The 21341-nt window shown below is 47.6% G+C and overlaps 1 protein-coding gene across 1 annotated transcript in view; it reads left to right on the top strand.

Moving 5' to 3' along the window:
* CACNA1I (calcium voltage-gated channel subunit alpha1 I) overlaps positions 1–21013 on the top strand; it is a gene marked incomplete at both ends in the record, with an annotated part of 147342 nt that extends 126329 nt beyond the window's left edge. Inside the window, 16 exon segments of the mRNA XM_084205449.1 lie at positions 60–186; positions 1257–1382; positions 1838–1927; positions 2344–2536; positions 3643–3794; positions 5518–5627; positions 6247–6380; positions 7097–7167; positions 10004–10082; positions 10642–10763; positions 11478–11816; positions 12425–12571; positions 16754–16870; positions 17242–17410; positions 18445–18548; positions 20309–21013. Of these exon segments, the coding sequence (XP_084061575.1) occupies positions 60–186; positions 1257–1382; positions 1838–1927; positions 2344–2536; positions 3643–3794; positions 5518–5627; positions 6247–6380; positions 7097–7167; positions 10004–10082; positions 10642–10763; positions 11478–11816; positions 12425–12571; positions 16754–16870; positions 17242–17410; positions 18445–18548; positions 20309–21013 (2785 nt within the window).
* Positions 21014–21341: the final 328 nt, after the last annotated feature.

Genomic DNA, 21341 nt, shown 5'->3' with positions numbered 1-21341 from the left:
CTTAGGTCAAACGCCCCTCCCCTGTCCCTCTGTCACCCTTCCCCTTCCTTCCTTTCCAGAGTTATCAGTCGAGCCCCTGGTCTGAAGCTGGTGGTGGAGACCCTCATTTCTTCCCTCAAGCCCATAGGAAACATTGTCCTCATCTGCTGTGCTTTCTTCATCATCTTTGGCATCCTGGGCGTGCAGGTAGGTTGTTACTGTCCATCAAACAGCCCTTGAGCCCTCACCCCACGGGCACCTGTACCCCCAGGTCCTGTAACAGACACAGACAGCCAAGCAGAGCAGGAGAGACAGTGAAGCCAGTGAATTTTCTGTGTTTACCCTCTTCCACAAGTCATCTCCATAATGACCCAGCCTTTGGCAAGCACAGACAGGTGCTCAGCAGGTGCAGGCATTGCTGGACATGAGAGACAGGAGTCAGTGCTCGCACCTGGCAGCAGCTGGGTCAGGTTTTGGGTCAGTGTCATAGCGAGAGCGCAGGGCTGGCACAGCACAGGGCTCCCTGGACCCACCCATGTCTCCCCACAAGGGCAAGCAGCTCAGTGCCTGCTCGCATGAACCCTGCCCCCTGTCAGCTCTCTTTCTCCCCCTCACTCTCAGCCCTAAATCCACCCACAAACTTCTTTAATTTTTTAATTTAGTCCTCCTTATTTTTGGCTGTTGCATTGCAGAGGAGCAAGGGTGTGGGCGTTACTTCCATCTCAGGGAATGCGCTATACTTAGTTTGCTCTGATGCATCTGTACAAATGCACAATCCAGTACCTTCCATATGGGGAAAAGAGCCCTGGGCAGAAGAGCCACAGAAGTGCAGTGCAGCTTTGTGGAAAAATATATATGAGAAGAAGAGGATGTTTTTTTCTGGTTCTTTACCCTTAGATGAGATCTTCTTTTCCCATCAGCACTCTCAGTTACTGGGAAGCAGGGAATGAAGATTACTCTAGGGGACTGATTAGAAGATACTTTTTCCCTTTCTACCCAGAAAAGCTTAAAGGACTGTCAGATGGTGGGCTTACAGTCACTGCTGCCCTAGAGCAATGGAGGAGGCTGAAAAGCCAAGTGTGAGCTTGCAAGGGTGGTCCTGCCTCCTTTGCAGTGGTTGAGCCTGTGCTGCACATTGTGTTGGTGGTGTCCCCGCCATGCTCTATGTGGCTTGCAGTCTTGCAGGCCATGCAGCATCTTGGCAGCTTCTGTACGTCCCAGGGAGCATGGGGAACCCTGTGGGGAAAGGGGCTCATGGGGTCACTCCCCTTCTGCAGCTTTTCAAGGGCAAGTTCTACCACTGCCTGGGGGTCGACATCAGGAACATCACCAACAGGTCTGACTGCGTGGCAGCCAACTACAAGTGGGTGCACCACAAGTATAACTTCGACAACCTGGGACAGGTGAGTTTGCCCACAGCCCCTCCCTCTGATGGAACCCAATACAGGGTTTGTCTCCTCACCAGGGAACAGATGCAGTGCCTGGAAAGCCGGAAGGAGCAGTCATTGGGCATGCATGCCATTGCAGAAGCTGTGTCACTAGCTGGCGGCTATCAGAATGACACTTACAGGATGAGTGGGAAAGAAAAGTGGTGGCAGCAGAGAGCTTGATTTTCTCTTTTCTCCTGCCATGAAGATGATGTTCTTCACAAACTCTCTCCTGTGGTGGGTCTGGCTGCACATGGCTCCCTGTCACCCCATCCCTGTCCTCCATGGGGGAAAGAGCAGGTTTTGATGTGTGCAGAGACACAGGAAGAGTATTTCAGTGCTGTGTGTGTAAGAGCATAAACCCACAATAATTTTTTTTTCTGCCTACCAGATACACCTGCTCCACATCAGCTTTGCTTTATATGTTGCAGGCTCTCATGTCCCTCTTCGTTCTGGCTTCCAAGGATGGCTGGGTCAATATTATGTATAATGGACTCGATGCTGTGGCTGTTGACCAGCAGGTACATAGACTTTCTTGTGAAAGGACTTTTTCACTTTCTTTGTGCCTGTAAGGCAGAAGCATCCTTTAACATCCTGCTTCAGTACCTCCCTCAAACCAAGAGTCCCTTCAAGGCCTCTTCTGAATCCTTTGCTCACCTGTTTGCAAGGGGACGGGTCCATGGCCTTGTCTAGTCCGTGCAGGAAGGCGTAGCTGTGGCTGTGCTGTGGGTGTCTGTGGTAGGGTCAGTGGGCCTTTATCTATTTGTAATGAAGAAGCAATAATGCCATGTGTCTTCCTGGGCACGCTGGCTCCCTCCTGTCCCACTCATGGTTATTTCAGTACCTTGTAAAGCAGGATCTGTTGGGCTGCCACCTGCTGCATCCCTATTCCTCTACTGCTAAGAGAATGTCTGCCTCTGTTCTCCTCCCACTTCAGCCAGTGATCAACAACAACCCCTGGATGCTACTCTACTTCATCTCCTTTCTCCTCATCGTCAGCTTCTTTGTGCTCAACATGTTTGTGGGGGTGGTGGTGGAGAATTTCCACAAGTGCCGGCAGCACCAGGAGGCTGAGGAGGCGCGCCGGCGGGAGGAGAAGCGCCTGCGACGCTTGGAGAAGAAGCGAAGGAGTAAGGCACAGCCTAAGTGTTTGGTTGGTTCGTAGGCCAAGGTTTTTTCAGAAAAACCTTTTCCTCTTATTTTTCTTTCCCAATGAGCTGGTCTCCAAAATCCATCACTCGTGGCCGTGCTCTCAGCCTTCCTCCCTGCACTACTGCTGTGTCACCACACACCTCACTGAGGCGGTCTGGGGAAGAGGGGTGGCTGAGGAGGTCTGCTGGGACTCCAGGGAAGGCACTGGGGAAGGGTTTTAGCACCCTGCTCCTCAGGAGATAACATACCAAAACCACCCCTGTGCACATGCCAACAGGCACTGCGTGCACACATTGATACGCTTCCTGTGCTTGGGGTATTGTCCTGCCTGGGCTTTCTGCAGCACAGCTGGGGGTTGAAGAAGAACCTGGACAGACCATTCTTAGTGTTTAAACCCAAATCTAAATAAGAAGGGGAAAAAAAAAAGAGGAAGACTCCTGTGTTTTGTGTCCCACTGACCCCAGTGTTTCAGTGTCACTCCTTGGGATCTAAAACCCTGTGTGGTGAAGGAAACCTTCTATTCCTAGTGTTTCTGTCCTGTTTTGTGTTACCTTTAGATAAAAATTGCTGAAGCATACTTGCTCCTGGAAATCATCCCTACTACCCAGACTTCCATTCACAGCCTATGGGCATGCTTTCCCTTCCTCTGCTCCAGTTTTCCCCTTCTCTCCTATAACACCCCAGGGCCTCTCCTTGAACCATCTGCTCCCTTTTATCAAAAGTGATCTTAATTTGTCAAGACATGAGATGCTGATTTAGCACCATTCCCACAAACACAGTCTAACAGATTTTTTTCCCCTAGTATTTCATTCTTTGTCTTTTTTCCTACATATTTTTCCCCATTTCTTCTTTCGGTGGGGTTTTTTTATTGTTTTGGGTTTTTTTTTCCTTTTTTCATTTTTCCCCCTCTTCCCTATGTCCTTTACCTATTCTCTTCTGTTTTTTCTCTCTCCCAGCTACATTCCGCTTTCTTTCAATACCTATCACCAAGCTTACACCTTCTCCCCCCTCAGTGTTTCTTACCCATTTCTCTCTTTCTTCTGATTTCTTCCTAACTCTGCCCATGTCCCTCTTTCCACCGAAGAGGCGCAGCGTTTGCCGTACTATGCTACCTACTGCCACATACGCCTCCTTATCCATTCAGTCTGCACCAGCCACTATCTGGACATCTTCATCACTTTCATCATCTGCCTCAACGTGGTCACTATGTCCTTGGAGCACTACAACCAACCTGTGGTGAGTGAGATCATGGAGATAAATCCTGCCTCCTGACATTGTCATTTTGGTACAGCTCTCTGGTGACCACTGCCCACCAGCATAAATAGGACACTTGGGTGTCTCTAAAAACTACTGTTAAAGTTTTGTAGGAATTAGTTTGGTAGTAGGCAAATTTGTGTGAAAATTTTCATGTGCATCCAGAAAGGTAGTTCCTATTCAGACACTTGTTACCCATTAAAATCCATAGAGAGAAGGCATCTGAGCAAGAGTCAAGCCCCTAGAAAGCATGGTACAATTAAGTCTCTGTGCTTTATATTAGTACGTGGATATGTGGGTCACCCAAATTTAGCTGCCTGCTCTGCTTTTTATTTTTCCCTTGTTCCTAATAGGAGAGGTGAAAGCAGAAGTGTCCTGGGAGCTTCAGGCTTTGCATCAGATTTCCAAATGTCAGCCCAATTCCCCTGCCTTATGGCCTCAGCTGAGAGAACTAGAGTGGTTGGTTGTATGTCATGGGATGGGCCATCTTTACCAAGCCCCTTTCCTTCATAAGAAAAACTGCAGGGCCAAAGTGCTGAGCAGAGCCTCTCTCAGCTGCAGGGTGTGGTTCCAAATACAACACCTTGGAGGCCAAATAAGTTTTTCACTTTGCTTGGTGAAAACCAAGAAGGCCATGTACCTCTCAGTGTTCCTGCAAAAGCTGCAGATGCTTTTGGTGGGAAAAATGTATACTGCAGATATCAAAGGAGCCTTCTACCTCCATATGTAGACAAAGCATTCATCCTGACATCTGCCCAGCAACATTTCAGTTTTCTCTTCAGAAGACCCTTGGTTTAGGTGACAGCTCTGGTGTCTGAATGGATTGTCTGAGGTGACTCAGGCTTTGATCAGGAGCTGAATCTGTCCTCATTCAAATCTATTGCCAGGCTCCTCTGTTTCCTGCCCACCTTGCCCAACCGCCCAGCTTTCATCTTTCCCTAGATGGTGCCCAGTTTTATATTTCAGGAACTCTCAACCTTTATCTGTTGGTGTCCTCACATCAGATCTTTGTGCCTCAACAAGTCACTCCTCTTGCTTACTCTTCAGCTCCTTTCCCTGGAACACAGCTCCTGCCAAGCCAGCCTGCTCTCAGGCTCTGTTAAACAATCTTCTCAAAGCACTTCAAACCCTTCCAGTACAAAATGCCACCAAAAGTTACCCACTGCTCACACTGGTTCTTGGTGGTCGTGAAGGGGCAGCACGCAAAAGAACCAGAGACCAAACAGCTCAGAGATGTGAGCTCCAGACCAAGGCACAGCAGGGTTTCCTCTGGTCAGAGATGACCTGAATCCACACCCAGAGTAACCTCTGTGCTTCAGTCCTGGTTGATAGCTGTGCCAGTGCCATTAACAAGGTGTCATTCAGGTGGCAGAAGAAAAGCCTGATGGCATTTTGTGGATTCTCTTGCAATAGCCTCCTCCTCCAGATTATGCTGAGCAATACAGAAGAAAGGAGCAGTAACTGATCCTGAGAACTGATCCCATCTCTGAAGGGCAGAGGGGCTGGCTGGTGGTTGCCCTTAGTAGGCGACCTCCACATTCAAGTAGGTAGGAAGCGTGGGGCAGCCTCCCCACCCCACAATGAATACCTGGGGCAGCTTCTGCACCCCAGGATGAGTTCCTGGCACTTAGGAGAGTCCCCGCAGGGGGGTTATGTGTTTGATGTTGCTTTTGCCTCAATTCTTTACCCTCTCTTTCTGTGGCAGTCCCTGGAGACCGCCCTCAAATACTGCAACTACCTGTTCACCACTGTCTTCGTGTTTGAGGCAGTCCTCAAGCTGGTGGCATTTGGTCTGCGACGATTTTTCAAAGACAGGTGAGCAGAGGGTTGTCAGCTGTGGCTGTGGGACAGCTGGGTTTGGGTAGAGGCTTGGGGATGGTGCCCTGTCTAGACTGTGAAGTGGTGGCAGGCTCTGACTGCCTCCCAGTTCTGCACTGCATGGACCTAACCTCATCCTTCCCAAGCTGCAATGCCTAGGCAATTGTCCAAAAATTGCCTCTTGGTTGCAGTCTGCTGGTTAGGCTAGAAAGCAAAGGGGATGAGGTTAGAGCGAGACATTTTTTTCCTGCCCTTGAGGCAAACTGTGAGCATGCAAAAGCAGGACATATATAGCAAAGTTGATTCAAGGTAGTAAGGCTCAGTAAAAAGCTGAGCCCATTAGTCAAAGCATAGCGCCATAGTAACACAGCTCCATGCTTTCAAATCAGGCTGGCTTGCCTCTGGCTGCTCAGGGTGTGTGCAAAGTGAATCTCTGTTTCTCTGGAAAAGCCCATATAGGCTGACTCAGAGTGGGCCTTGAACTCATACATCAGGAAATGTTTAGGATGAAGTGCAGACAAGTATCTTTCTTTCTCAGGAAAATGGAAAAACTCTGTTTATTTGTTTATTTGTTCTGTTTTGAATTTGTTTATTCTCTTCAATTTTTCTCCTGAAGGTGGAACCAGCTAGATCTGGCCATTGTGCTGCTGTCTGTCATGGGCATCACACTGGAAGAGATTGAAATCAACGCTGCTCTCCCAATTAACCCCACTATCATCCGGATCATGAGGGTGCTGCGAATCGCCCGGGGTGAGAGACGCTGGCCAGAGCAGGGGTGCACGTGGCCATTGAGTGCATCTTGGTACCATGACTCATTGAGCAGTGGCTGTAAAGTTGTGAGCTTGCCCTGCCCCCAGCCCTCGAGGAGCCTCTGGGGTGTCCTTCATCACATCCCAGCAGGGATTCTAGGATCTAGGACAGCCTAGAAGCTCAGGCTTTCGGGTTCTGTGGGAGGTGAAGCACTGGGAGGGTGGGCAGCTCATGTGAGAGCTGAACTTTCTCTGTTGCTCATTTCTGGGGCAGCTGTAGTAGCAATGTGGGGAGCAGAGGCCACTGAGCAGGTTGAAATTTGCCAGGTAAGGGGGTGGCCAAGGTGTGCCAAGATGACATAACAGCGATGGCTGAAGGGAGAGAAAGTGATGGAAGGAAAAATCAAAGCAGAAGGACAATTAGGATGCACATTCCTGGGAGGAAGCACATGGCTGGAGTGTCTGGGTGAAGCAGAAGCAACCCAACAGACAGGGGTGGCAGAAACAAAATATTTAGTAAAAAGTATATCAACTTGAAGAGAAGGAACAACTAGGGTTGTACCATCAAAAGCAAGAAGGGGAATGAGGGCAAAATCCAGCTTTTCTAGGGGAACAAGAGACAGGACATCTGTCTTGTGCTGCTGTTGTTAGTAAGTCACACAAAGGATGCCTCTGAGCTCAGTCTGACTGACACTTCTCTTGTGCTTCTTGTGGCAGTCCTGAAGCTACTGAAGATGGCCACAGGAATGCGAGCCCTGCTGGATACAGTTGTTCAAGCCCTGCCACAGGTAAAACATCTTCCCAAAAGACTCTCCTCTTCTGTTCCTTTTTCCAAAGGGTTGATTCTTGTGGGGTCTCAGAGGTGGTGTCGACTGTGGTGTGCAGGCAACTGCCTGAAGGTCATGTCCAAGTTCTTGTGTCATTCCTGGGGTTACAGCTCACCTCACATCTCTCTTCTCCAGCATGTGAAAGAAATAAGGCTTGACCCCTGGATAAGGGTAGGTTTCTTCCCATCATGTCTAGCTAGTGTCTAACTGTTTGCAACAAGTCCTTGGCTCCTTTCTCCCCTCTCCATAAGAAGGCAAGAGTGATTGGAAGACATTTAGGAGGAAAGAACATATTTCCATCACTGCAGCCCTCACCCTTCCCCGAATGTGTCACCTTTTCCCTCCTTCTCTTTTCTTAGCCAGTGCTTCCCCCCTTCCTATTTTGTCTTCTTTCCTCCCCCTGGATCCCTTTGTGTTTCTGAGCATCTCATGCCTGAGAAGCAGTGACACGCTGTGTTGTGGCTCACACAGCCGGCAGCGAAGTGTCTGCTGCAAGACACGGAGACAGAAGGATCTCATGAGCTGTGAGTGGCAGCTGCTCCCAAACGAGATGCTGACACGGTGCTTTACACAGGCTTCAAGCCCACTGTGAGCATCCTCCGTGACGGATGAGCAGTCAGGGAGTCTGGTCCCCCTTCCTTTTGGATTGTTGAGGGAGAATTGTTAAGCAAGGAGTAATGGCACCAAGTGGCTCTGCCGATCATACATCAGACCGGTCCCTTGGCAGGCCCCGAGAAGGCAGCTCTGCTCCGTGATATCAAAATGCACAGGCATTTGTCAGTTGATTTATCAGCTAATGTGCCAGTGCTGGTGAGTGATGATGAGCTGGGAATCAATCTGAAAACAGCATGAGTAGTTACCCAGGGAATTTACTTCTGGTGTTGGTGACAATAAATGTCAATCTGAATTAGTAGAATATGATGGCACAAAAGTGAAAAGGAAACTCTGTGATCTTTTATGGATCCTGAGCTCTGTCTGATCTTCCATGCTTTTTATTAAGCAATAACTATTTGTGGTTTATTATAATAATAGTAATAACAACAATATTAATAATTCATTTGTAGGATATACAACATCATTCAGGATAGTTGTGGGCTGAGATACACTGGACAATAGAAGGAAGGGGAGATAAAGGATGTTCTTAGTGCAGGCAGATTTGGAATGTAAATTTTTATTAGTTCTGGCTCTGCTGCCACAGACTGGCTCAGTGCAGCTTCTTTGCACCTTGCTCTTTTCCATTCCAGGAGCCACAACAGATGATTTTTCTCAGGAAAGGATCTGGGACAGAGCAGGTCTTCAGATCCAGTGTCTGCATGTCTGTGACATGTTTATTCTGTAACCCAGATAAATGCACACAGATATTAAGAAATAGTATCCAAAAACTGTTGGTAAGAGGATTCTGCAATATATTTGCACTTAAATGATGAGATTCAACTTCTACCCCCAAAATAAACATAATAAATAAGAGAGGAGGAAATATTCATATCACTGTCATGTAGACAGAGAAACAGAGTCATCAGACAGTTAAGTGTTTTGCTCAAGATGGCAAAGAGCACAGCTGGGACCTGAGTCTCTGTCTCTGGTCCTAGCCAAAAACCACAAGTATATTCTTCCACACTTTCTCATTTCTGATTTTTCTGTCTCCCATTTGCCTACAGCTCCTTTGCTAATCAAGTTTGTGGGCCAGGTCTTTTGGAGGTCAGTAATACCTGCCTCAAAGCAAGCAGGTGTCTGAAAGTTTGGTCTCTAGGTATTCCTGGAAGATAATAACAAGCAGTACCTAATCCCTCCAGTATCAAAGCCTATGACTTCCTATTGACTGGCCTTTGCTACTTCCTATAACAGGTTGGCTTTGATTAATAAAATTGTGTGGCAGGGATAAAAAAAGCTCTCCATACTTATACTTGCATAAAAATCTGAACTTAAAGGTCTAAAATCCACCAGTTTCAGCGTTAAAAGAATGAATCTAGTCTCCATATTTTATACACCGGGTCTTCGGGGGACAATTGAATTATCTGTAATATTATTCTCTAAGATTTATTGGCTTTGCCAAAAGAAGTAGTTTAAAATAAGCTGTCCTTTCCCTTGCACTTTCTCCTCTTCCTGACCTTTCTCTTTTTGTTCCTAGAGCGCAGACTAAAATCAGGGACTTTGGCTTGCTAATGGCATACAAGGCATCTCCAGTTGTCCTGTTTCAATTCCCTTCCTGTCTTTGTTACACTGCAGCAATTCTTAATAGTGAATAGAGCTTTAATTTTAAAGAGCCCTTTGGAAATGTAGTCCTTAGCTAAGTTTTATTAACTTCCTTTTCTTAACGCCCTGTAGACACAGACCCAGCACTGTGCTTTCACAGCATTTACTATGGTGTCTAATTTAGTCATCAGAAATAATTCCTTCCAGTGAGTATGTAGGGAGCCAGGATGTGGCAGTCCAGGGGAGTGGGTGGACTGAATCATTTATTTCTCTCCTGAATTTGGATGGCACAGCAGTTGCAATGACTAAATTAGATTCCTGAAGTGATGATCCTAACGTAGGCCAAGTGACCACATGCATTCAGACCAGAAACTGTTTAGTGTTTCAAAAAACCCATTAAGTCCTTAATTTTTCCATGCCTTCTCTTCCCACCTTTCTGGTCCTCCCCCAGCCCCGATGGCAACTGGAGCCATCACTGAACATTTCTCAACTGTTGAGCAATTGTTTGGTTGCATTTGCGTACCGGGATTTCTTCAAGATTGGAAATGCAGAATGTACAGATGAAATAGGCTTTGGGATAGGCTGACGGTGCCTTTGCTTTCAGGTGGGAAACCTTGGACTCCTTTTCATGCTCCTCTTTTTCATCTACGCTGCTCTAGGAGTGGAGCTCTTTGGAAAATTGGGTGAGTCTCAAGCAGACCATGATTCAATGCAAGCTACAGACATGCTGGTTGGGGTTTCTCAAAATCAGAACTCTTCAATAAAGGGACTGAGTTATTTGATGCTCTTCATTCTCCCTTACGCATATTGATGTAATAGGAATTTCCCTCTAAATTGTTGTTATCCTAACAGGCTAACAAAATAAGAGCAGCCTCCATTTTCTCCTACATTCTTAAGCATTTGCTTTTCCTGCACTCTGTCCCCGACATTGCCTTCAAGATTACAAGAAAAAGTTTGTGAAATTTTACTTACATCCCTTGCCATGGAATATCGATCAAGAAGAAAGGCAGCACAACAACATGCTGGGAAGGATCCCCTTGAGCAGCAGTGACACTGCCTGATGTCCTGGGGCTGGGCCATCAAGGATTTTTCCATATTGATGGCCAACAGCCAACTGTTGGGCAGGGTGCTGATACCATTCATTACCTGAGGTCTTCAGGCCGTGAGTCCGTGTTGTCAGTCTCAGGGCTGGTAGTGTGTCCCCCCCTGAGTGTTGTGCCCTGCACTCCCCTTGTTTTTTAGTGTGCAACGATGAGAACCCCTGTGAGGGCATGAGCCGCCACGCCACCTTCGAGAACTTCGGGATGGCCTTCCTCACACTTTTCCAGGTGTCCACAGGAGACAACTGGAATGGGATCATGAAGGTAACTGGGACTTGGAGGCAAGAGAAATTCTGATGTGTGGTCTGTTCAGCAGAGCTTGGGCTAGCAAAGGGAAGGGGAACAGAATGCAGAAGCTGGGTTGCTAGACAAGGTCCCTGCTTGGTCCAGAGTCTCTCTCCCCACTATGGTAACTCATGCCTTGAGCTCATCTAGTCCTGGAGACATCTGATTGAGAAAAGTGCCAATTTTCCTTGGGAGAAACAAGAAAACCATTTAGGCTGAGGGAACATCTAGTGTAGTCAGGACTGCACAGGACATGTGTGTTGGACATGGCACTCATCTGCAGAGCTACCAGGAAAACACAAAATAAATACTTCCTTTGGAGGACATGGAGAAAGGAAAGTAAGTTCTTTCATCACAAATGGTGCTTTTGAGAATAGATGGGAGAAGGTAGTACCAGCTCATTTTTGGTCTTGTTCACATGTGTGGGGCTACAGTGGCAGCAGCATGTCATGGTCTCAAAGTTTGCTTCATATGCCTTTGGATGGTTTTGCTCTGAAGCAGACAGCATATGAACAGAGAGTGTCCCAGATTCTTTGGGGAATTGTGCCAAAAGGTATGGGGTGATAGAACGGTCCGCCCGGTTCTTTCCATTAGCATCAGTGTTTTTTGACAGAAAGAACAGCCAAGCTTCTGTTCTTACTTTAGTCTTTCCTTCCTTCCATCGTTCCCTCTCAATCCCAACTTCCCCTCAAGGATACCTTGCGTGACTGCAGCCACGATGACCGGAGCTGTCTCAGCAACCTGCAGTTCATCTCCCCACTGTACTTTGTCAGCTTTGTGCTCACAGCCCAGTTTGTCCTCATCAACGTGGTGGTAGCTGTGCTCATGAAACATCTCGACGACAGCAACAAGGAGGCCCAGGAGGATGCAGAGATGGATGCTGAGCTTGAGATGGAAATTACTCACGGGCTGTGCTCCCACAAGTCAGGCTCTCCAAATTCAGGACAGGGAAAAGGAGCAGGGACAGGAGGAGGAGGTGGTAGAACAGAACCCGAAGGACATCTGTGCATGAGATGTTACTCTCCAGCCCAGGTGAGTACACCTTTGAACTTACTAACCAGACTGCGGCAAGGAGCTGTGGGCATTAGCTGGGCAGCTCAGATGATTGAGGGCTTAGTAGTAGCAGAGTCTTCCACCTCAGGGTGAAAGGTTCGCTTTCAGCAGTAGACTTCTGAGTTGATAGGATCGTGTAGGGACAAGGCTATGACAGCAGTGTGTCCTGTTCATTGTCATCATGGTGTAGGAACCTGAGGGCCAGCAGAGGAGGGATGGAGCAGATCAGCTAAAGGTGTGACAGGAGCAAATTTGAGAGGGGAGCTCAGGAGAAGAGTGCAGGAGAAATGGCAGATCAAGAGTGAGTGACTCCAGCAGAGCTGGAAGGGAGACGTGAGCGCTGAAAGTGAGTGAAGACTGTCCCTCCTTTTTTTTTTTTTTTTTTTTCATTGAACTCTGGCACCTTTACACACCTTGTGGAGCAGATGTTCCCCCAGGGACCCTGTGCAAGTACCTGCAGAACAAGATGCTGCTCCAGATGAGTCAGGGTGGAGAACCCAGCCCCAAATTCACATGAAACTTGAAAGCAAAAAACTCGACATTCTTAAAATGATCTCTCCCATCCTCCCCCCTTTCTTGTCCCCTAGGAGAACTTATGGCTGGACAGTGTCTCTTTAATTATTAAGGACTCCTTCGACGGGGAGTTAATGATCATCGATAACCTATCGGGCTCCGTCTTCCATCATTACTCCTCGCCGGCCATGTGCGAGAAGTGTAACCATGACAAGCAAGAGGTAACCTGCGTACGAGGATGTGTGAGGGGACTCTTCCCCCCAGACCTGCACACCCACGGGCCCGCAGGTCGTCCCATGTGTGCTCCTCGCTGTAGATTGTGTAGACAGTAGAGCTTGTGGACCTGTGTTTGTTATCTGTTGTGAAGTGCTGGTACTGCCTCTAGTACAGGTCTGCCCTCCTCAGCCACACACGGATGTTTGAGGTGGTGGAAAAGTGAGACGTGACAGGACACGTGTCAGGAGGGACTGAATGACCTGTAGAGAAATGACTATGAAGGCATCCCTTGGCAGCTCTTGTTGTGTTCAATTCTGCAAGAAAAATCTAGGTTCAGGCTCATGTTGGACAGGGGACTCTAAGGATCTCACCCCAATGAGACCACTCAGGAGCAATTCAGCGGGACATTTAAGCTTGTGTTTTGTCCTCATTTTAAGCATGTGCTTGCTTATTCCCTATTGAGGGCAATGAGTTCAGCACACGTTTAAATGTTTTGTTGAATAGAGTCACGTCTGTGAGCAAGGATTGGTTTGTGGTGAAAACCAGTTAATTAGTTTGAACAAAAACGAAATAAAAGTGAACCCGCTGAGAAAGTTTGTTAGCTGACAAATGGGTTGTTGCTGAGAGCAGAACCAAAAGGCTTAGACTTGAGCTACTGAAGTTGGTAGAGGCTTTGGAAAACTTCTTCCTAAGCAATTAGTCTTTTCAGATTGTGAAACTTGAGGAGCAAAATAGTCTGGGAAAGGTTAGGTGAGTAGCAGAACTAATTTAGTTCTGAAATAATTTCATTGTATGTAGGTGCTCTGATTTTGTGTGGTCAGACTTGTAGCAGTAGTGTGGCTCTTCTGACAGTAAATTGGTACATCAGTGGCAAACTTCACCCTCTCCTTCCCCATAACTGACTGGATATGTTACTATAGCTTATAAAGAAACAAGGAAACTCGGGGAAAGAGCTCTTATTGGCACATCATTTTATTCATGTTTGAAGAAAGCAATATTTTGTTAGGACTCAGATGCCTAGTTCTGATGCTCTGATATTTTTTCAGCTACTCAGCTGTCCGCTTTTCCCCATTGCTTCCTTTTGAAACTATCAAAATGCAAACATTGCTGTAGTTTATCCTTATTGAGACACTTCGCAAATGAATGCTGCATTAATGCAACCAAATAACTAGTTTTCAATTAACTGCAATTTTCACTGCTTTACTTAAGTCTTTATGTTCAGCAATTGGTGCTCAGCTTTCTCAGCAAATGAGGTCTAAGGCAGTCCAGAATGATTGCCCCCAAGTCATTTGCAGCTAGTTTGCTACATTTGAAAACCTCACAGATAGTCTTCAGTATCCCGCCTACGAGTGAAGACAACCCATTTTCTTACCTTTCCAGCAAAGAAACCAGATTAGCAAAATCTTCAAATGCAACCCACAGCCAGAGCAAAGAATTCAATGTAATTATCACAACTGAAAAATTATTCTTAGATCATGCTTTCTAATGGGTGTTATAGAGCCATAAATTACTTTCAAAAATGGTATTTCAATACATCTAAAATGTGGAATTGAAAAGAACTTATCTATGCAAGAATAGGTTTAGTAATGAAATACAGATGCTTTATTTTGGATTATATGAGTCAAAGTGATACCTTAGGATTTCAAGCCAGGATGGACCATGACTTTCTCTTCATATTTCAAAGCAGAAAAAAGAAATTGAGGAAATTTAAAGAGTAAATCACTATATGGAGTCATAGCTAACATCAGCAATGCACAGAGTCATTAAATTATAGTGTACTGTGCTACATCAGCATACCCAAATGAGCATTGTACACAGACTGAATTGTACAGTCCCAGAAGCAATTGGCAGCAAGTTACATAGGCAAAACTATGCATAGGCAAAACCAGTGCTCTTAAGTGCGTGTGTGTTAGAAAAAACCAGTATGCTTGCTGTCCACCCAATCAGCCTTAAATTGCCCTTCTGAGAAAAATCACATATTAGACAGAAATGTCCCCTCCAATTTCACTGGTAGTTTAATTCACCAAGATGATGAGCACAGTGGATGGACACAACTTTTAAATGTATGCTCAAACTCATTAATGTGTGCTAAGCTTTTTGTGCCAGTGAGCAGAAGCACTCAGTGGCTTCCCCAATTATTCCTCCTGATACTTTATTTTCAAACCAATTATTTGTACAATTAAGGATTTTTGTGATTGTGGGTCTGTTCCTAAAGATATATCTGCAAGTACTTGTTTTCTAAGGGATATGTGTGCATTGTTCAGCATCTCAAGCCAATGCTCCTGGCAGGTTTCATGGATTGGGATCTATTCAACAGCCCCTTCTTCCTCACTGCAATTTAAATTGTCTTTTTGTTCTTCATCTTTAGTCAGCAGATTTTAAAATATTCTACCGTAAGGGAAGCAAAAAGATCAAAACCTCCTTTTTTCACGGTGCTAAACTCTTCTCTTGCCATTTCTATCCTTTCACTCTTGGGATGGTTGACAGACTTCTGTACATGGATGACTCAAGTGTGTTTAGCCATGGTAGGAGTTTGTCAGTGAGCACCAGTGAAATCTGTTTTCACACCTGCAGTTTATTTAGTTTATGACATTGTTGACTGTGGGTTTTATGTAGATCTCAGGGTGGTCAGAATTTTCAAGCAAGTGGTTCGGTGACAAACAGACTGTTGTGGCTTTTGTTGAAATCCTTTTTTATGGATGGCAAAGGCAGTCACAGATGTCCCCACATGTCATGCTCGCGTCTCTACAAGCACAGCTGTAAGGCTGCTTTGGCGTAGCAAGCACTTGGGAGAGTAATAGATGAGTACACCCATTAAGTGGGACTGAATGAAGACTGTGCTTCTCTGCAGGAGTTGTTGCTGACTGGTGGTTGTGTAGCATCCCTGGAATAAGTTCATTGTGGGCTGTCTGTGCGTTCGGGCTCTGAGGAGCAGTTGTTGGGTTTGGGCTCTCTCCATGGTTGAACAGCACCACGTTCCTGTGTCAGAATATCTCAAATAAGGATGTCATTTGTGCACTTTATTTAAATCCAGCTCCGGTTTTCCATTCTGTTTGTTTAAAGTGTATTCTCCGTCAGATGGACACCTCTTCCAGTCTCTGGCATTGGCAGAAGCCACTAAACTTCCAGCTCAAAAGCCATCTCTCCAAATGTTTCACCTGCTGTCATGGTGCAAGAGCTGTACCTGCCTCTTGCAAACACAAACACACGGCCAGAAGCTGTCCCAACTGAGACTACCCAGAATACAGCTCTCAAGAGTTAGCTGCTGGTGGTGCAAACTTCTGGCACTCCAGAGACCAGTGATGGAAATCCAAGCACAGGAGGGACAGAGTAACTGCTTAGGCTGGTAGAAAAAGATACTTTTCAGGCATTGTGAGAAAGAGGGGAGGATTTAAAAGCTTGGAGGAAAAAGGATGGGAGAGGGGCACATGTGGTATGAAACAGGCCAAAAGATGAAGCAAGGTCAAGCATGGGACTGGAGCAGAGCTGAAGCACAAGAATGAGAGAGATGCAGTGGTCAGACTTGCTTTCAGGAAACAGGAGAGCTCAGGTGTGGGTGTGTGGGAGGGGAATGAGTTTAGAGATGGAGAACAGAATGGAAGATGGTGTTAGGTAAGATCTTGGGTAGGTCAGAGGAGAGGGGAAAGGCAAGATGCAGGAAAGCTGGAGAGAAACAGGGTTTCAGTAATGAAGGTAAGAGAATATGAAAAGCATGATACTGGCATGGATTGCAAAAGGCATGACTTTCCCTGGAATGAAAGCACCTTCATGTTTAAGCAGGGCTGTCTGTGGTGCCTTCAGAAAGAGGGGTCCACTCCTTATCCCTCAGCAGAGCCAGTTGCCTTGTCACCAGCCTGAGGGACCCCTCTGCCTGCCTGGCTTTATTTGCAGGGCCTTGGGCCAGCTGTACCGCTGTGACAGATACAGGACTCGTTCCTCCAATTCTGGCACTAGAGGAGCACGGACTGGTAGCAGCCTGCTTGCAGATCATATATTCAACCTTTCTTAAAAAGTGAATTCTGCTGCCCAGCCCAGTTCTGGGTTAGGCAGTTCCTGATATATCCAAGGAATATAACCTAAAATTGATTTTGGGTCTACAGGCTCTCACTTATCCACCATCAACAGTGTGACTGCTTAACATGTGGATTCCAGGCATGACCTGTGACAGCTCCTTTCCCTTCCTGCAGGTCCAGCTGGCTGAAATGGAAGCATTATCCCTCAACTCAGACAAGTCCTCTTCCATCCTTCTAGGAGATGAGTCAGACAATCACAATGCTGCTCAGCTGAATCCTCAGGAGATCAAGGTTAGCCTCAGACAGCCATGGGCATCTTACACCCTGTGCTGTACTTATGCCCCTGCTCATTTCAGGTGTTCTGTATTCATCCAGGTGTCCCTGCTGAGCAATATAATTCTGGTCATTTTTCAAGAGCTTCTCCATAGAGACATACTGTGGAGTAGGATTTGAGGAGAACAAAAGAATACATGTATTTGAAAGTTCTCTTCACTACTGTTAGTAACTTCCTCTGAATTAGTCAAAAGGCGATTTGGGCTGGAAAATTGAGCATCTCTTAGCTAGGTTGAAGTTATTATCAGAACCCGTTCTTCTTGAGGCTTTGAAAAGTCTGCTCTATCATCTTCCATTATATTTCACTTGTCCTCGCTTATTTTTTCCAGCAGGATGGCCAGGACAACCCTGACTCCACTGGGGCAGACAATCTGGGGGAATGCCTGCTTCCAGCATCCGGTGAGGATGGCTCTACAAACCCAGACAGTTACCTGTGTGAAATGGAGAATACACCTTTTGACTCAGTTCAGTCTTGGCTAAAGCATGAAAGTAACAAAGGTGAGCAGTGCTCTCATTCTCCAGGTCTGCTGAAACTGTGGGTTGGTTCAGCTCTGGTTTTCTCATGCTTTCCCTCTGCCAGGGGGAGAGTTAATGTGACTTGGGGTTACACTAACCAAGAATTAGCTTTCAGTTTGCTAATTTGCTTCAGGAGTGGGGGGAGGAGCAGTTCCTTCATTTTTGTTGCTAGCTTTTAAACCTTCCCTCAGACATGACTCTGTGCAGGAGCAGTTCCTTCATTTTTGAAGAGCAGTTCCTTCATTTATGTTGCTAGTTTTTATATCTTCCCTCAGACATGACTCTGTGCAATACTGTGAAAGTGCTGATTTCCATTTGCAGTAGTGCACCCATGCACAGTCAGAAAAGAGTGGGGACAGATTCTCCTGTCATGCCAGCTGGATGAACTGTGCTCACTCAGCACAGAAAAACTCTGCTGCCCCCTGAGACCAAGTAAGGGTTCAGGGAACATGTAACACACATCTGCCCTTGGTGGAAGTGCTCCAGTTCTACTCTCGAGCATGCCCTGGTCTCCTGTGGTCTCCAGCTTTCCCAAACCATCACTTAATTTATCTCCCTTCATCCCTTGCCTTGCAGGATCTGGGATGAATGTCCTCTGGCAGCAATACATACTTGAATCAATTCATTATAGCTCAGTATTTCTCTGTGAGAGCAACAGCAGAGCTGGCCTGATACCTTAGAGCTCTGAGCTGTGTTAGGTCTTCCTGGTCTGGTGCAGTTTTTGTTCAAAAAGTGGGATCCTTAGTCTGAACACCAGACTGAGGCTCCTTGGCCAGGAGTGCATGTTCCTGAATATCCTTTGTTCACTGGACTGAGACTTTGCTCAGTGTGATAGCAGCAAAGACACAAAATAAAATCAGAGGAATCTTCAACATTTTTTTCTTCTATTTCTGTTCTCCTCCCCTTTCTTTTGATGCTGTCAGTCCCTCCCAGCCCCTTCTCTCCAGGTGCATCTTCCCCTCTGTTACCTGTACCAACAGAATTTTTCCACCCAGCCATCTCTGCCACCCAAACAGGGCCTGAGGAAGTCTCATGTCCACACAACCTTCCTAAAATCTCTCTGCAAGGCTCGTGGGCATCACTGAGATCTCCAGGTGTGAACTGCTCACTTCTTCATCAGGTGAGGAACCTTGCTTCTGTCTGCTAGGAAAACTCAATTTTCACATCCCACCCAAACAGAGGGGGCTGAGCAAGGAGGAGGGCAGAGGAAGGAGAGAGGCAGCTGTGCTCACAGGCTGAGAAGCCTGGATAACCTGGGTCTGTAGGAGGAGCACAGTGGACTGCAGAATGCAGAAGGGCAGGGGAGGAGAGAGGGTAGTATAACAAAGTGGTCTTGGATAGCTCTCACCCCGTAAAGTCATTTGTTCCTCTGCTTTGGATCGACAAATAGTTTGACAGCTGCAGTGGGCCCCACATGAAGATGAAATCACATCACTCTGTAGCTCCCCCCTGGCTCCCTGGCACTGGGTGTGCTGCAAACACCTGTGTGCACAGCAGCCATGGTGTGGCCAGGGAGGGGACAGCTGCACAGCCTCCTCGGGTCCCCTTAGCACTGTGACTCCAAATCATGCACCTTCTTGGTTGGAACAGGCTTCTTCCCACCTGCATCCTGCACATCCCTTAGTGCCCATCCACACACTGTGTCCCTAAGCTCACTGTTTTGAACTGCCCACTTAACTCTTGCATCCCAGAAAGGTGCCATCTCTTTCTGAAAAGGCAGCTATTTCTCACTAACAAAAGAGAAGAATAAAAGCACTGGGGGGATGTCAGGTGTCTCTGAAGGCAGATGATGCAGAGATGAAAGCCCAGTAGAAATCCCTGCTATTGTTCTTGGAAGATACTCCATGAACAGGGGCACTCTGTTCCAGACAAACTGAAAAAACAAAATCAGGTGTTATTCAGCTATATATGACAGACACTGTTGGCACAATACAAATGTGTATAAATTCACCAAGGATAAATTTAGCCTTGGTCTGAGATTGAGTTGTTGCAGTTTTAAAACTTCTGGTTAAATAAAGACACAAAAGAGGTAGAGCCCTGGAGCTGGCACACTGCTAGGACAAAAGTACTGAATTGTAAAGGAGAAATTAGTAAACTTCTGATTATTTGACACAGACTGTGTTGAATATCTATGGAGACTGCTTCAGGAGACTGCTTCCAGTCCTTCATGCACCATTCCCAGTGCAGTGTCCCAGTGATGATCACGCAGTGCACACCAATTTCCTAGAAAAAACTAAAATGCAGCTAGATGAGCCCTGATACAAGGAAATTAAGGCTGTTTCCTCTTCCTGCTGGAAGGGGGCTGCACCTTTGTACCCTAAATGCAAGGGTAGTTCCTGCTAATGCTGCTCAAAAGAACCATGGGGCCTCTTTTCTCTCCCCAGAGACTGCTGATTTTTTTTAATGGGAGGAGGTCTGTGCAGAAAATCCTTGATTCCTGTGCAGCTGACAGATGTGTCCCCATCTGTGTGGCAGGTTTATAGGCAAGCCATGAGTGAGGACCTACAGGGAACCTTTGCTCTGGTGCCTCGTGCATCAGTGCTCAGGGAGAGCACAGTGGTGGGTGCTGCAGGGCTCACAGACAGAGCATCCCTTCCTTTTCGTGGAGCACTTCACGTAGGAGGGGCAGATTCATTCTGAATCCTTTCCTCCTCCTTAGCCAGAAAGAAATCCCATGGCAGGCTGCAGGGCTGGTGCTTTGAAGCATTGGTTGGTTTATGGCTCCCCTCCCACGCAGAGAAGAGTGAGAGAGGAATGGAGTTTTCCCCGTTTCTGTAATGGTGGCTTATTTTCACCCCCCTAAGTACCCCCAAACCAATCAGGCAAAGTCTCTTGCCCATCTCCTTCCTGAGAACTGTGTTTTCGTGCTCCGCTCCCCAGTCCCCCGAGAGCGACACGTCGCTGGACAGCCGGAGCAGCAGCTCGGCGGGCAGCCTGCACACCACGCTGGAGGACACCAGCCTCAACCTCAGCGACTCTCCGCAGTGCGCCCTGGACCTGCCGGTGGCTCTGTGCCCCGTGCCGGCGGCGGCCACCCAAAGACCCCTGGCAGCGCCCCTGTCCCCCGCCTCTCGCCGCCGGAGCCTGCGGGGCCGGGGGCTCTTCAACCTGCGGAGCCTGTGCCGCCACCAGCGCAGCCACAGCAGCGGCGGCAGCACCAGCCCCGGCTGCACCCACCACGACTCCATGGACCCTTCGGACGAGGAGGGGGCGGGCAGCAGCCTGCGCGGCGGGGGCAACAACAGCGAGCCCTCGGAGACGCTCAGCAGCCTCTCGCTGACCTCGCTCTTCTCGCCGCCCCCGCCGGCGCTGACGCTGGTGAAGAAGTGCAGCAGCACCAGCAGCCTCCAGGCCAGCCCCTCGCCCCGCCGCCCCGCCGCTCACCACGCCAAGCCCTTCTACACCGTCGACCCTCGGGGCTTCCTCTCGATGCCCTCCTGGGTGACGGACTTCTGCAAGGACGCCCCCTCGCCCAGGGAAGGAGAGGAGCCGGATGGCCCCGGCAGACTGGGGACAGGGGACCGCGGCTCCCCGCTCCCTTCCGAGCTGGAGCTGGGAGACGGAGTCAGCAAGAGGAACAGATGAGGGTCCCTGAGGTGCAGGGAGGGAGCATTCGGCCGCTGGCACGGGGAGCGTGTTTCACTAGCTTCTCCCTGGCAGCAATTCCAAAGGATTCGCAAGAAAAAGAAAACAGGCAAACAAAAATTTATAAATATATATATATATACGTAAATATATATATATATAGATATATATATAAAATAAATATTCTGGTACCGTACCTCAGAGGTGTGGGAGAGTGCAAGCAATACGGGAACAGTCCTGCCTGAGGGCAAGACCTGGGCCATCACCCCAGAGACTCTAGTGACAAGAAAAGGCCATGGGGCTGGCAGGGACAGGACCCTCCAGCCAG

The sequence above is a fragment of the Fringilla coelebs genome, assembly GCF_963513975.1.
Source record: "Fringilla coelebs genome assembly, chromosome: 5".
NCBI lineage: Eukaryota > Metazoa > Chordata > Aves > Passeriformes > Fringillidae > Fringilla > Fringilla coelebs.
The sequence above is the reverse complement of the archived record's forward strand: the minus strand, read 5'-3'. Positions and strand labels throughout refer to the sequence as shown.